Source organism: Athene cunicularia (genome assembly GCF_003259725.1).
Source record: "Athene cunicularia isolate RWA chromosome 5 unlocalized genomic scaffold, athCun1 chr5_part1, whole genome shotgun sequence".
NCBI classification, from domain to species: domain Eukaryota; kingdom Metazoa; phylum Chordata; class Aves; order Strigiformes; family Strigidae; genus Athene; species Athene cunicularia.
In genome coordinates, this window is record NW_020799101.1 from 26,841,869 (window position 1) to 26,859,358 (window position 17,490).

Genomic DNA, 17,490 nt, shown 5'->3' on the forward strand with positions numbered 1-17,490 from the left:
ATGCTGTTGTTCACTGGCTTGAAATCCTGAAGGTTTTTAAGCAAAGATTTCCTTTAAGTGCTGCTAAATTTTAAAACTGTATTCGACCTATTTCTCCTCCCTACAGTAAGTAGCAAAGATCTTTAAAGAAATGTGCATTAAAAAATTCACTATGTGAATTCTAAGAACGTGCCCTAGCTTGGGAGTGGCAACACATAAGGGCAAAATTTGGAATCTCTCCAAGTTAGTACTATCTGAAAACTAACCTAGTCTGAATTTCAATACTTGAAAAGCTTTTCATAGGGAGCCATACACTTGGTTGAGATGTATTTCCATTTGATTTATATTATAAAGAACTGCCTATAAAACATCGGCCTGTACACTTCTACCCATTTCAGATGCAGCGATCTGTGTGTGTGTGTATATATATATATATATATATATATGAATGAATGAAAGCAAACTACAATGCTTCACTTGCCACAACAACTTTTTCTGCCTTTCTTCTCCAGGGCATCAATATTTTCTGTAAGCCATATATATCTGAAGTGCCTCAGGTGAAATGCGTTGCATTCTGTGGAAAGATTCAAGCACACATCTGTTGCAATAACCAGTGACTGGATTGCCATGAACCTTTGTTCCTTGTTTAGCATTACTGTGCTCTCCATGGACCACCCTATATGAAAGCTGGAGAAGAAAACTTTCTCACTACAGAATCCTAAAAAGATCAGACAACATGAGCTACCACAGTTACACTATGACAAATCAAAAAAAGGATTCTGTCCCTTTAGTGTGAGAGTAATCAACTGAACAAGTTTTTCTTTTCACAGTTCCTGGTTTTTGAATTTACTGCTTGTAGTGATGGGACTTTAAAAAAAGTTCAGAGAGTCACTGCAGCTGGAAGGGATCACTAGAGATCATCCTGTCCAGCCGCCCTGCTCAAGCAGTCCTGGGCAACCAGTTCTAGGTGACCCTATGTCCAGATGGCTTTTGAATAGCCCCACAAGCAGAATCTCAACAACCTCTCAAGGGAGTCTGTGCCAGTGCTTGATCACCCGCACAGTAAAACATTGGTCCCTTGTATTCAGATGGAATTTCACCTGTTTTAATTTGTGCTCGTTGACTCTTATTCTATCAGTGGGTACTACCAAGAGGAGTCTGGTGGCTTCTTCTTAATTCCCTTCCAGCAAGTATTACTCTTATTGGTAGGATCCACTCCCTTGAGCCTTCCCTTCTTGAGGCTCAGTCTCAGCCTCTCCTCATACATAAGATGCTCCACTCTTTATGGCTCTTTGCTGTACTTGCTCCAGTAAGTTCATTTCTTTTTTGCACTAGGGACCTCAGACTGGATGTCACACTCTAGATGTGACCGCACCAGCACTGAGCAGAGAGGATGGATCACCTCCCTCAATCTGCTGACAATGCTCTTCCTAATGCAGCTCACGATGCTGTTTGCCATCCTTGCCATGAGGGTGCATTGCTGGCTTATGCTCAACTTGCTGTCCACCAGGATCCCGATCCCTTGCTGTAGAGCTGCTTTCCAGACAGTTGGCACCCAGTATGTACAGTTACATGGGATTATTCCTGGCCAGGTGCAGGGCTTCACATTTCCCCTCGCTGAACTTCATGAGATTCCTCTCTGCCCAGTTCTTGAGCCTGTCGAGGCCCCTCTGAATGGAAACATATCACTTTGGTGTATCAACTACTCACAGTTATGTATCATTGGCAAACTTGCTGAGGGTATACTCTGCTTCATCATCCAAATCACTGAAGATATTGAACAGGACTGTACCTATTTTTCACTCTGTGAGTACACCACTGGTGACCTGCCTCCTACTGGACTTTGTGCAAATGATCACTACCACCTGGGTGCAGACATTCAGCCAGTTTTCAATCAACCTCACTGTTTACTTATTTAATCCATACTTTGCTTCTCTATTAGGATGTTATGGGACACAGAGTCCAAAGCCTTACCAAAGTCAAGGAAAACAACATCCTGCTTGATCCATGCTTTATTTCCTGCTTGTCATGACAGACCATTTTTGAGCTTAGATGAAGTGATCCTTGAATATCAACCAGCTCTCCTGAATCTCTCTTTTCTCCAGTCCTGTATCCTAGAGGATTCTTCCAAGCAGATATCTGAGGAGGCCAAAGTCTATTCTCCTGAAGTCCAAAGCTGAGGTCCTGATTTTTGTCTTGCTCCCTCCTCTCAGGATCCTGAACTCCAGCATCTCATGGTAACTGCAGCCAATGCTGCCTCCTGACTTCAATATCCACAATCAGCTATTCCTTGTTTGTAAGTATCAGGTGCAGCAGACCAACTCTCCTTGTTGGCATCTCAATCATTTGTGTCAGGAAGTTGTCATCAGTGGAATCCAAAAATCTCATGGATCACTTGCATCCTCCTTCCAGCAGATTATTGTTGAGATTCAAGAGGGCTTTCTGCGAGAGAATGGACATGTGAGCAATCCTGCGTGAGAACAAGACTGATAAGAGCCTCAGCCGAGCAAGAATGCGATAAGGATGTGACCCTGAATGAGGGGGGAGACAAACAACCCCTGGAAGCGGTTGGGACAGAAATAAGTTACACAAGGCAGGAAGCCTGGCAAGGCTGATGTGGCACTTTTTATCCAGTCATAAGAAGGTTTAAAGCGCGGGCTGAGTTAACTGTCCAATCTTAAGGACTTGTACTGCATGTTACTCACGTGTGTGGGAGAACATTATAAAAGGGCTTTCTTAGTTGTAATAAATGAGCATTGCTTGATCACATTGGTCGTGTGCGCGCTCAGCTCTCCCACAGATTATCAGCATCGTAGTCCCCCATGAGGACCAGGACCTGTGAATATGAGGCTTCTTCCAGTTGTCTGAAGAAGGCCTTAGCTACTTCACTCAATCCTCCTCCATACCCTTCCCCTTACTGGCAGGATCCAGGATAATGCCACCTGGGTACCCGTGCTCTTGACCATCACACCGTGAGCTATATAGTCACATGTAATACTTCCCAGGTCACCCCAACAGTATCACCAGTGCCTACATGGAAGAGCAGCAGTTGATAACAGAGGGTCAGAAGAGCCTCAGTGGCCTCTCTAAAACATCTTGAATGAGCTGCAAACAAGCAGCAAGGCTCTCTAGATGACAGGTCATCATTTACTTTTTTTAAAAAAAAACAGAATGAAATAAACATGTCTGCATGATGAGGTAAACACCTGCATTAGCAGCTGAACTTCAGTCTAAATCTTTAAGCCATATCAAGATGCGAATTTTTATGCCTTCAACTGTAATTTACAGCAGCTGTAAAAAAAATTAAGAATGTGACTAGACCTGTGTTGGCATTTATTAATTCTAATGTTGCTTCTTTAAGCAACTTACATCTGCAGCACACTTTTTCATCCAGAGTCAATTCTCCTCAAACACATGGGTAAGACTAAGCAGCACCACAGCAAGACTTTAAGCAGCATTTTGGGAAACATCAGGCAAAACACAGAGGATCTGGATTTTTCCCTACTGGCTTTGTAAGAAGAAAAGATGATGGCAGCATCCTTCACTCAGAATTGGAAGCACTCTGTCTAAGGGCATTAAGGTTAGAGGTTTTTACTCATTTAATAAAGCTGTAATGCATTTTTGTTGGTCAACATGCTAAATCTGTCAGTTGAATGCTTTGGGGAAGACAATTTGAACACTGTCAGATCAGTTGGCATAGCGAATTTTTATTTTAAAAAACACTTCATTCTCCGTAGAGCCATGACACTCTCCCACCTCCCCCCAAGTAATTTAGACCTTGGTACATGGTAGCTTGTCTTGCTGTTAAACTAAGTGGCAATATTAATCAATGCACTTCATTGTTTTTCCTCATGCCTCCTGCAAATTGTATTGTGCACTAATTACCAATGCTGCAGACACACACAGGGGAGTAAGTAGCATTTGCAATAATCAGGCTGCACAAGGAACGTCAGAGAAAGGGTAAAACAGCCTTGCAAGCTTTGGAAAAAAATGCTGTAGCTTTCATCAAGTGGTATCACCACCATTGTTTCTGGTTCTTGAGTATACTAAACAAGTTATTTTCCATATAATATAGAACGAGTTCAGTAGCCCAGATTAGTATTTCACTATAGGGAAAAGCTGAACAGCTGATCTTCTGTATGTATTTATCTTGAATGAATAGCATGTTCACATTGAGGGAAAGAAAAGCAAATGTTAGGAAGAAGGAATATAAAGACACTAGAATTAAAGTTGGGAATTGATTGTGAGGTACATAAAGGGAAGATAATGCTGTCACGGCCTGAAACAGTAAAGGCAGAACAGGATTCAATGTTAAGCTGGGAGTGGTTAAAAAGTCAAGTAAACACATCAAACCTAACACATTTTGCAGGCAGCCACTATTTCTCATAGCTTCCTCTAATAAGTGGGGGATTGGCACAGAGATCAGGGAAAGCACAGCATTAGAGAATCCTGTACCAACGCTAACACTATAGAAAGAAATGTTGAAGATGTAAGTGCACAAAAGGTGTAGATTCACCTGGAAGACTAAGGAGGTAGTAGCTTCCCTTGTTATACCAGTGTACTCATCAGTCCTGTCACCCAGCAGAAGCCAAGTGAGCACCTCCTTCCCGCTGTTTGTAGTTTTTCAGCACTCCACTAGCCAAATTGTGCTGATCAGCTCAGAGGTTTACAGGGGATCTCAGCAGAATAACAATAAAGGAAAACAAACAAAACGCAACAGAACATGCATGCAGCACTGCAAAATACACTGTTGGCTACAGATCTGCCTGCAGATGAGTATGGGGACATTGGAAGCCCTTGCTGCTCCAAACCAGATTCAAGTGTAATAGTACTTACCGCTTGCTACCTATAGCTTCCTAGTATTTGTTTGAAGCTGATCCGTAGCACAGACAAAGCACGTTCTCATTTGTCTGCAAAAGACTGCATGAATGAACCCCTAGAGGGATGGAAGTAAGAGGCAGAATAGGAAAAAAAGCAAAACAGGAATGAAGGGGATGAGCAATACATGCCCTGGCAGTGTAAGCAAAGCTGACTGCAAACTCAGTAGTTTACTCTTCCTACGTGATGCTGTCAGATTAAAAACATTTGAAAAAATGCAGAACAAAATGTCGAGCCACATTTGAGGAACTAACTGCAATCCCAATTAATAAAAGCCCCCAAAATTCAGTGATTGATAATTTACTGCTAATCATTTATTTTTTCTGCTCAGTCTAAACAAGTACACAGCTTCAATTTCTATAAGGTTTTTTTGTGTTTGTACAATATCAAAAGCTTTGAATTTCAAACAACAAGAGGGAATATTCATTACACAAAAAAACTATCAAAGCAGAGAGTCATGATGCCCCTATACTAAACTAACCTATTCCCACTGGAATAACAGGACACACTTAATGCAATTTAAAAATACTTGCTCTTGCTTCTACCTGCAAACCACACATCTACCTCAGCTTGCTGCACTGTCAAGTGTGTAAGAGCATTATATGAGAACTTCACTTTCTTTTTATTTTCACTAGATTAATTGCTATTCTTTATTATAAATTACCTAGATTTTTGTTTTGTACATTAATAATATTACAAACATTTCTGAAAAGATAAATTTTGGGCATGTGTGTATGACAATGCACATAGACCTGCAAGTGTTCTAACAAGCTGCTAGGACAAGACAGTTGCTGCATTAATAAAAAGCAATTTTAATAGCTTCATGTGAAAAATGGATTATGGAATTGTCTGAAGTTCATAACATCTAAAGCCACTGGACTTGAATACTGAGTTATATATAATAAATAGAAGTTAAATATTTAAGTCAATGGAAAACTTGAACCTGATAGCCACTAACTTTTCAAGCTATGTAAATGAAATTAGTACTATGACCAAATATTCCTTCATGAGCTGAAAATGATGAGTCAGACTTTTTGTCAAAGACAAACATTCATATACTCAGCTGTACAACTACTGGAACTTCCACCAAACAGAATGACTGGGAGACTCAGATTGCTCAACAATTCACCCCTTACTGAATGATTAAAAGGCATAAATCCTGAAAATGAGTGAGAAACCAAAATTATTTTATAGGCATAAATATGTAAAGAAAGAAAATGAGGCTAGTGAAAGAAATCCGATCCTATTGCCTAGCATAAGTAGAAAGAAAAGAGTTGGTTTAGGTTTTATGCATTTTCAGAATGCCTGTTATTTCCTTTTTCATTCGTATTTGAGTTGTCACAGAGGCAATGTACATGATTTACATATGTATCTCAAAGGGTGCACACTATTTTCAACTTCTTCCTCACTATTTTGCCTTCCCCACAATCTGCAAACAAGTTTTCAGAGTTAATCACAGGAAGAGATACTGCACTTAATTTTCAAGAAGAAAGTAATTCCTGTTTCTGGAAAACAGTTAACAAAAGCTTGGTACAAAAAGTACAAGGTCAATATACGTTTTCTCCAAAACAAACAAACAAGAAAAGTTGCAGCTTTACTCATCTTTGTACTTACTACAAATTTATTTACATTAGCAATTATTTAGGCTCCTTCAGTGCAGTATAGTATACTGAGAACCAATAACCTGCAATTAACAGCAAATGGTTGTCCCTTCATGACATGCTTCTTCTAACATTTAAAGAGAACTGGGCAAATTGTAATGATTATTCAGAAGGACTCTTAAGATCTCATTAAATCTCTCACTTCTGTAGCACAGCAGAATGGCAGTCACATGAACCTGGTAACAAGTAAAGACTGAGCTCAGAGTATGTTTTTAATACCAAGTTAATTCTTTTTACTTCAGTGCTGTGACCAGCCAAAATGCCACATATAACCAGCCAAAGCCTTGGCAGTAATGAACAGGAAATCACCACACAGATGTACTGTACGTCCAGTGCCCCAATGATACATAACTGTGGGCCCTGCTAAGAGCAGCATAGGTCAACTCAGAAGAATGAGGACTATCAACTTACTTTTAAGTAACTCTTACTCAGAAAGGTCCTGGATTTTACACTGAGATAGGATATCTACTCTTATTTTAAGAAACAAATCACAGAGGTTCACTGAAATAAGCTTTGAAAACAATGTTTTCTGGAAACTTTCACAGATATAAGGGATGCATAAGTACTGTAATAGCCATTTTAAAGTCATCAAGATTGAGGCACCCAGTAACGAAGTAACTGGATCAAGGTCATTAAGGAAGCCATGGCAGAAGTAAAACTGCAGAAGTCCAAGGCTGTATCTTGGAGCCTGTGCTACCCTCACTGGTGGCTGCCCTGGCTCGTGTCTCCTCCTTAGAGACCTCACATTCTCTCTTCTGTCACAGAGGCTTTAACAACTCGTTTCAGTTGGATTTCAAGAAAAAAAATACCATTTTTACTTATGAATCATTAAGTAACATTTACACAATAAAAAAATTAAGAGAAATTTCAAATAACTAAACTGGTATCCTTTCACACTTCTTTATCATGATAATTTTCCTTCACATGACAAACTACTGTATCTATACATTAGAAGTCAGACAAGCAGTGTACAGTATATACAAGCTTCCTGTAATTTCAACAGTAGGCAGAAGAAATGAAATACCTTTTTTAAATTTTTTTTTACATTGACTATCATTCTAATACAGAGAACTTCCAAACAATTAAAACTGTTTTAGAAGTCAGACAGGTTAATAGAAAAATACAATTCAAGTTAAGCTGTCCAAAATCATGATGAAAGAGAACAACATATTCTTATTGTAACTTTATTGAGCAAACTCTGCAAATAAAACAAGAATAACCTAAGTTATATTTTTGTATTAATATCTTAGTTTGTTCTGTATCCCATGACAGATACACACACAGAAAAAGAGGATTGAAAATATTTTGTCTGCTAAAATACAGACAAAACTCAGAAGTTTAATGGTTCATTTTTTTTATTCCTTAAAGTAATCTAAAGAGAACAGTGAATTCATTATGTGTTTTAAGTGTGGGGACATCTGTTTTACTTTGAATGCTTCTTTATTCACCTGTACTTGTGTGGAACCCTGGCAACACCCTTCATAAAGAAATAAATTGAGAAGGAGATTAAGAACAGTTGGAGTTATTCTGGCAAAGGCAATTTTTTACAATTCTCTGAGGATTCTGGTTATTTTAGTAATGATGTTTTCCTCGCCTGTTTCTCACTAAGTCTTTTGCCCTTCTATTTTGCATCTAAACAGCAATTGTGTACAAACTGGTGAATATTTAAAATAGAAAACCACTTCTAAGTCTTTAAATAGGCAGCCAATCATTATTTTGGTATTCACCGCAGTTAATCGTGATGCATTTATTAATGTGTAAATACCAGACATTTCCTTTGGCATTCCACTCTCCGTTTGCAATTCATTAACATACTGTTATTTTAAAATATTAGTCTCTGAGAAGACACCAGATTTTTGTTGGATTGGTCTCACACTTGAAAAGAATTTTTATATTCTGAATGCATCAAAACAGCAGAATCTCTAGGCAGATACTAAGTGGGATTCACTGAAACACAATGTCAGTTCTAATGGATGGATGATTGTGTTTGGTCTTTTGAAACTTTGAAGTATAGGTAAGTCTTGATCACACAAATTAATAAATCCTAAAGCTGGAGTTAACAATAACCATTACACCCAAATTCTGCAGCTTAGCCCAGCCAATTTTTCAAAAGGTCAGGTTGTGAACTGGAGAAGATCAGGGAGGTCCACCGCATAGCTTTGTTGCCAGGCATCTCTCGTCTGGATTGTTGCAGGCATTTATTAGTATTCGTCAGCAGACTCAACAAAGCAAACAAGAAATTCAAGCACGAATAATAAAATGAAATGCTGCTATATAACCCTTTGTCATTCAGCAAATATGGGACTTTTTAGCTACATTGTTCCTAAACCTGGGTTACTACTTTAATTTTTCTCCACAGTGCTGACTGAATGAGTATGCATGTGTGTTAAATGCAGAGCTCCCTTAACAACTGCAGGACTGCCATTTAATCTGTTGGTAGATGGACCATTTCCTGTGGGAACTCTAGCTATGATTTCCAGATCCACCAAATAAATCTCAGATTAAGATTCCAAATGAAACCTGCCTCTGGCAGATAAAAAATGTCAAGATGGATATAAACAGTAAAATTATAAATTATCTAGGTGTTGCACGATGACTTGATGTGCGTTTTTTGTTTACACTTTCCCCGATATCACAACTATACAAGGCATTCATCAAATGTCACACTTTCATAATATTGGAGGCATCATTAAAACTGTTTGGCTAAGGACCTTGAAGTGTTTAAGCAGTAGCTCAAAAGTATATTTGTGCAAAGTAGAAGAATAAATTTACATATCAGCAGCAGCTCATAAGGGATGGGTAAATATTCTGTTTATCTCTCATTGTAATTCAGGTTAGTTTAAATACAGGGTTTCAGGATATCATTACAGCCTATATGGAGTTATTACATAATTTCCAAACATAGTGTCTGCTAGAGTTTTACTAAGCATGCTGTGTTTATGTTTTCTAAACCAGCTAGAAACAAAGTAAACCCTCCCACCCAATTTTTCTTTTGCTATTGTCATACCAGACAATTGCTTTTCACATATAACCCCTTCTATTATCTAAATCTTAATGATCCAGAACTCCCTTTTATCTAGGCAGGGTCATGTTTCCTGATGCCCATTAATTATAGTGAAAATTTTGTTATCCAAATGTACTCAACCTCCCCTACCGCAAACAACCAACTAAGGCTTTGATGAATTAGAGTTTTAAACAAAATCACAGAAAACTACAGCTTTAGAAGTGAAGAAAAACATTGTCATTTTAAGTGTCTAACATAAAAGAAAGGTCACTTATAAAGTGCAGCAAGACACACCCTTGCCCACACACCCTTTACTCCAAGTAAATGGTCTACTAAAGATGCAGGTGAATTCTCAGATAAGAGTCTCCAATGTACTCCCTGGAGAATAATTTTTAAAATATTTTTTATTATTATGTCTTTCCTCTGAACTTAAGCTTCATTCTAGTTGTTATTAAAATAGAATCAATGAAGGTTTCTGAAGAATAAAATAACCACATTCCTCTTGCACTTGTGCTAGGTCTTCTAAATCTCCTTCTGAAGCACTACATAAAAATTACTGTGGTAGTAAGCACTGCTCTCCCTGAAGCCCATTTCAAGACATTCTCAAGTTAGCTGCACTCATACTTTAAACACTTAAGCGATTCAAAGTGCAATACTTCAAGGTGTGCATTCTCCCCTTCTTTAATGCTTGAAAGTACTCAGTGCATAGAAGGTACTATGCATTTTCAGTGTACTGTAAAGGGTCTAACAAAATCATATTCACACACTCCAGTGAGTCGGGCAGATACTAGATACTTAATTGTGCTTCTGATGAGGAGTATTTCTACATGCAGCTGGCTAGAAATGCACTGTATTTAACCGTTTAAAATGTACAAGGAAATAAATGGGATAGAAAAAGGAGATGAAAACTTATACACAAGAAAGGGTGATTATATTTACAAGAAAGACCAGCCAGTATTTGATGGTTTCAGTTATCATTAGCTCATTTTTGTCTTCTATGTCATGCATGCTATTCCCTCTTTTTCCATTGCAAGATGTTTTCTTTGTCTTCCATACTTTGTGTTGCTCAACAGTTACTAGCCACTCTTCCTGTTTGACTCATGCAAGATCATCTTCTCAACCTCTCTTCTGCCTCCTACACTGTGCAGAGAAACCTGAAACTACCCTCGCTACTTTGCAAGGGGATCTTTGACAGCTAGCACACAGCAAGTTTGATTCAGAAAGCACAGAACACACGGTAGACACTAAACAATTGAGCCACGTGCATGAAGAGGACTCTGCCTCTTTGAATATCATGCAGATTCTTCTGCATACACCCCCATGCAATATCCAGGTCATCTTTCCATCCCAGGTAAACAGCACTCCTTATTGCTAAAAGAGAGAAGAAGAGGAAGAACAGGCTCACAGTATCTCCTGTTGAGGCATGTAAAAAAAGAAACAAACTTCAATAAGACAAGCATGGTTTATTCTTCCTCTACTACAGCCTTGAAAGAAGAGCTTCAGATTTACTTCAGAGTGTTTACAGATGTAACGGGTGTATTCTGGAGAAAGGGGAAGCAGCACTTTTACAATTAGTTGCTTTTTGACCCAAGTAGAGCATCAGATGAAAAATCTTTACAAAACCACAATACTCTCAAAGCTTTCTTTACCCCTTCACGTTAGTGTGTATGTTTGTTAGCGTGTGTGTGTTGAAGTCACATAACAGTAATTCCAGACCAAAAGTCCTTCTAATTGCTATTACAAAACCAAACCCACAAAAAAAGTACATTAAAATCATTACACAAGTAGAAAAACTTATTACTTCTAATAAGTCTACAAATAGATGGTTAAGAATAGAGTTTCATTTCCAGGAAGGTACCAAAAAAAATATGATTCATTTTACTTAACTTCTGCATATGACTGTACATTGCCTTATAAATACATTCCCTTATAAACGGGAGGAAATAATGAAAAAATATTTCTAGAGTAGTTTTATTTCCTGGATATTTTTCACCACACAGCAAAAGATCTAAAAAATGTATTTGTAAGCAATACACTGGCATATACACATCATGACCATATGATACAAAGAAAGCTATGGCCAGATTCTTAACATTAAGCACCATGCATTCACGCAAGACCAATATAGGCACAAACACTCAATGCAATTAAGACAATTGTCTATGCATATGCTTACCTCTTGCATGTGTGTCTGAGCAGCTATATATATATATAACTTGTTAACTAGGTTTGCATATCTGTTTTGCTCCTCTATTTTTCATTAAGGGAACAAGACTAGAAATCAACAGCTCACCACCACATAAAACACTTACTTTTCAAATTTCCCTGCACAAGCTGATTCTGAAGTTCTGTTCCAATCTACATTATCACATCTCTTTAAAGACTCTTTAAAGCCAGAGTCTCCTGTAAACTACAGCTTCCAGACACGCAATTTAAAAAGTATTTTTATAAGCAGCACAAACATCCTTTTGAAGGATAACAAGTTACAGTGAAAGTGTCTATATGGATCATAACTAAGAGTTGACATCAAATTCTTACAAGTGAAATTGGTTCATTGATTTACCTTTCATGATGTGCTTTAAGTAGTGGTTTAGAAAAATATATTTATTTATTTCTATGCTTGAAAAATATAAAACCTTTTAACAAAGCAAACCATGTCATTAAAAATAATCAATCTATTACCTTTTGTTGTCAAGACAGATCAAACAGTACTCGATATTCTAAGACTTCACCTATTTTTTGCCCTGTCCTTAAGAATTGTAGATGCTCAGAAATATGACACAAGCAAAAACATTATTATAGTGAAAGACTATAATACAGAACAAGTATAACTGCACCCATTCAAACAGACTACATGATATGAGTCAAATGAGACACAAATTTAACTCCAGTATTTGCACATTCACCACTTTCCTATCCTGCTAACTCTTTGGAAAATTGACGCATTGAGTCCTGAAGGCATATGTAAGTATGAAAAGCACCACTTTCAGGTTCCCTCTTGTGTTTCCACAGTATTAACATTTGTGCAGTTTTCATCATGCATGTAAACCCTGCTAAAGCACCAACTCCACCCAGGAGCAATGTTCTTCCCCACTCCCTCCCAGTCACTGCAATGCAAAGATATGCACCTATTTGCCAGTATAAGTTTATTTTTATAATGGACTACCATCCTAGGCTTTCTTGCTTGGATCCTGAATATTTTTCTTTTGGAAATTACACAGTATTCACTGGCCTGCTGCCAATGGTCCCGATACATTCTCTCAAGTATTCTTACAGAGAAATTAAAGTAAGTCACTATCCTCCTATTAAAAACTAGGTGCTGTGGAGATAAATGGTACATTTAAATTAGACACAAAGTCAAAAGAATAAGCCTTGCATATAAACTGTTTTTTAACTCTTCCTAATATACCAGAAGAGACAGACGAATGTTTTCAATCCACACAGGCATATTATACTCCAAACAACATGGAAAGTTAAAAAGAAAATCTCAGCTATCAAACACTTCAGATATACTCTTCTTAAACACTACCTTTCTTTCAAGTATTTTAGTTTATAACATCTATTAACAGGTTACATATTATCCCACATAGCCACCATAAACCTATAACTTCTCTGTACCTAACATTTTTTGCTGTTTTTTTAAAATTCTCATTGCTTGATAGGATTTTCATTTAGTCAGCTGAATTTTGTCTCAGACATGCTTTACTGTACTTATTTTTTGACAAATAATTTAATCCAACATTTCAGTATGTTATTAAAAAAAAAAAGAATAAATCATTATAGGGTTATTCAAAAACCAGCTTTTAAACTTCCAAGTTACAAGCAAGGAACAACTAGATACAGTACAGTACCAGCTGCAAAGAGGAAAGATACCACAGATGACAAAACAAGCAGAACACAGAATGGTACACACTTCACAGACATTTAAACAGATTAAAAGTTGCTTTGATCTAGTAATTCAGTGAAAAAATGCACCAGAATGTCTACCAAGGGTACATATCGAATATTATGTTGCTGTAATTTATCTATCATCTTTATGATAAGGAAATTTAATTGTTAATACCCAAATAAATTTTTTTAAACAAAATTTCCCCATCCAAACAAGTATGATGACATGAGACTTACCTATAATCCCTTTTTTTTTTAACTAGGAGTAAAAGCATAAAGAATTATGTGACTTATTAATGACTGATCTAAACAAAAGTGTATCAATTTTACTTTTGTCTATATAAATTCTATCGGATACAGTAATACATAAGTGTTAGCTTGGAAGAAACAGCTTTCTAAACAGCACAAAATATTAACTTAATGCATCAGAAAAATAATACACATGAAACTAACTACTCAATTTTTAAAGTATCGGTGAGCAGCAACAGAATGCCATTTCTTGCAATTAGACAGAAAATATTTCACAGAGGATCAGTTTATTGTATTCACTTGCCTACTTTGGAAAAGTTAACCTTTTGAACCATTCTTAGGGTATGCTGACCCCTAAAGGTCTAAAAATACTAAATCTGATTAAGCCATTACACATTTAAAGTATAAATTCTCAGAATACAATCTCCACTAAGTTACTCCACCATGACTATTTTCGTTTTCAGAGTATATGATTCAAAAACATTTTTAACTTCACTCAGTAATAGCTCAGAATTCCATGAATTAGAAGGGGTCTACAAGTAGTTTATTTTACACAATAATACTGATACAAATTATTTTACATACGTAAGAAATTAATCATCTCCAAGATGTGATCATTTCTTCTTTCTTCTAAACAACAGACTGTTCATGAGAAACTAGACATTATCTTTTAGAAAGAATATATAGTATGAAATTCAAAAAAAGGAACTGTATGAGATACTATCAGGCTCTGATATAGGAGGCACCTTTGATGTTCACACATCTACTTTTTTTTAACCTACACTTAGCCACTTACTGGAACCCTTTTGTGGTGTACTGAAGGCCTCCTTCCCAGGTCTCTCCTTTTCTTCAATCTACACAGTATTATCTAGCCACAAGCCACTTTGACAATTCTCTTTTGAAAGTCAGTCACATAATGTGCTTTCGAACTCAGTGCCTCAGTTTCAAACTCAGTGCCTCAGTGCTCTTCTTTTTTTTTTCTTTTTCTTTTTTTTTTTTTTTTTTAAAAAGTTTCTGCCATCAAGTATAGATGAATATATCTGAGAACAAAATTTTGGTCATCCAAATACAAAAAGATCCTTCCATCCTGATGGAGATGAAAACTCCATGAACTATGGAAGTTCCAAGTTAACCAAGGCCCCCTTTACTTCCAATCCTACCTTACTGTCTATATCCAGTGGAGGCAATACTGAGAAACTTGTTAATATTAGTAGATGGCTTAATCATATTGTAGCCAGGCATGAATAGCCAAGAAAGTTACTTTAAGACATACTTCAGATTTGCTGTCAACCCATTAAGAAAAAAAAGTTTGGAAAGTGAAGTGAAATGTATAAACTAAGAATTGAAATAAGACTTCTGAAAGTTATACAAAAACTATTTTCATTAATCTGGAAAATAAAAATAAAGCTGATGATTTACATTCCTGTAGCTGCTCTCCTACTACCCCAAATACTTTTAAGAGGAAGTATGTGGTTGTGGTTCTTTTTTTTTTTTTTTTTTTCTTCCAAAGTCAGTCAGATATCGGCAAGAATAAATACATTCCAGTCACTGCCTAGTACTGGTACAACACCTGAGGTTCCTTATTAATATCTTAAAAGTCTTTACCTTTTGACCAGTTCTCCATTTGTTCTTCTGAACTTGTTTGATCTGGCACTGAGTCCAGTTTTTGCTTGAAGATTTCAGAGCTAAAATAAAGCAAACTTTAGATAAATAAACTTGATACAATATATACCAATACACCTATACTTTGCCTTCATTTGACAGAAAATTTAGAAGACAAATGATGTAAAAATATTTAAAACAGGACAAAAAAAGTCTGTGTACTCTAACAATCAGCTAAATTATATTTCTCAGTAAAATATTTTTTCTTCGCATATCTAATTTTTATAATGGTTCGGTTCAGCTTTCTGTTGTACCTAACTCCTTTGCTGAAAAATTCATTAGTTTGTCTTCTTGTTCTAGAGTCTGGTCTTGGAAGTACATGCTACCGAGCACAGCACAAATCACACTGAGTGGTCCCACTAGAGGCAATGAGACTGCACACTTCGGTAATTACTCCAGATGGTGGTATGTGCTTCACTTTGCAACATTCTTTCTCCTCCTTTAATTTCCTGGATAAAATACAGGTAAAATGGCCCATGAACACTCCAATTTTGAATTTGCAGGTTTTTTTAAACAGCTAAATAATCCATCCTAATATTTGCATACATATTGCTTCAGACTATAGATTTAATTAAACAGTTGCAGTATTTCATATCATCAAAGATCATCAAACAAAATCCCTCAATACTCAAGACCTAGAGTAAAATGTTATGCTTATCAGGTAACATTCTGAGTGTAAAAATATAAGTTCTCTTATACGTTAAAAATTCAACTATATTCTATATCTCAAGAAAATCTCAATAAATTTGTAATCTTACTAATATAGTAAGCTTATCACAAATTTTATTACTTACTCAAGCACCTCTTAAAATATATTGTACAAAGGACAATTTTTCATCTTAAACTATGTAGTTGTGCTTTGACAAGGCAGTAGCTGGATCATGAAAAAACTCAGAGCATTGTCATTGTGCTGATAAATGTAAGAGTTAAAATGAAAATTTAAAAAAATCAAGTACACTTTTAAAATTCAAGTATATTATATCAAGACATATCTTCTAACTAATAAAGCATCAGAAGAAATTATTTTCCTATACAGCATCAAAAGCAGATGTTTTTATTTTTATCTCTGAGATTATAAAAAAAGTATAATAATTGTATAGACATGAGATTCAATACTAACATTTACATTAAGCATTCAAGAAAAACACATTTAGCTCAGATTTGTTTTTAACTATAAATGTGCATGATAAAAAATGTGTATAAGATTTGATGTGCTTAGGTCTTAACAAAAAATAAAAACTTCACCTCATATTGCAGAACACTGAGATCCTTAAAAGAATCCCTCAAATGAAGCTGTACGATTCTTTTTCAATTCCATGTAACTGTGTTGATTTGGAGTTGGAAATCTTTTCCTAAGTTCCTCATTTACTTTTGGATTAGCTGAAAATATAGAAGGTTATTAATATCAAGAAATAGGTTTCTGTCAATGAAGCCATTTCCCTACATATTGCACAAAAAGGTTCATAATAACTGCAGTATTTTAATAAGAGATTCATATAGCAAGACATGAAGAAAATACGGTATTTAATAACCTCTGGAGTATTTTAAAACATGTCTTAGGGCCTTAATGTGCCTAGTAATATACTATTTAAAACCATAATTTTATCCCTCCACAATATACAGTCATTCTTCCTCGCCATTTACCCAGCTAATGAATGCCAGCAATTAGTAAAATGTAATCCCATTGCACAATCATTTTAATGCTTTTAGCACTCAGAAAAGTAAACACCAAATTAATACTGCTCAAGCCATATCAGATCCTAGTTGGAAGCAAGCAATTATAGTTCAGCTCCTCAGGTGTAATTAAATGATTGGAATGATTTAGTTCCATAAATGCAAGTTAATTCATAAGCAAGCAACAAATATACTGGGAGTAATTACAAGAAACATTGACAGTCTAAGCAGGGCATGTGCCTTCATGTACCTGATGTAGGAAAATGCTGCCCTCTCCTGGAAATAATAGACTATGGCACAGGAATAATTGGAGACGAGTCAAGAGGCTCATTTTACAGACTTCGTCTTCACAGGTGAAATATGTTCTGCTAATCAATAGGAATTTTCTGGTTTACACTTACAGAAAATAAAAACATTGTGGATATCAGATTAAGGCAACCTATCGATCTAAGTCAAACAGAAAGATCTTTTGAGGCTCCCCAAGGTTTCCAGTAT

The 17,490-nt window shown here is 36.3% G+C and overlaps 1 protein-coding gene across 2 annotated transcripts in view; it reads right to left on the reverse strand.

Moving 5' to 3' along the window:
- Positions 1 to 17,490, reverse strand: part of MIPOL1 (mirror-image polydactyly 1) — a 171,032-nt gene that overhangs the window by 145,191 nt on the left and 8,351 nt on the right. Inside the window, exons 2-3 of one of the 2 annotated variants that reach the window (XM_026849994.1) lie at positions 16,567 to 16,701; positions 15,265 to 15,344 (exon numbers count right to left, since the gene is read on the reverse strand). In XM_026849994.1, coding sequence (XP_026705795.1) covers positions 15,265 to 15,344; positions 16,567 to 16,571 — 85 coding nt within the window. In that variant the 5' untranslated portion in view covers positions 16,572 to 16,701. The remainder of the gene's footprint in view (positions 1 to 15,264; positions 15,345 to 16,566; positions 16,702 to 17,490) is intronic. The other variant, XM_026849995.1, reaches the window with a different exon arrangement.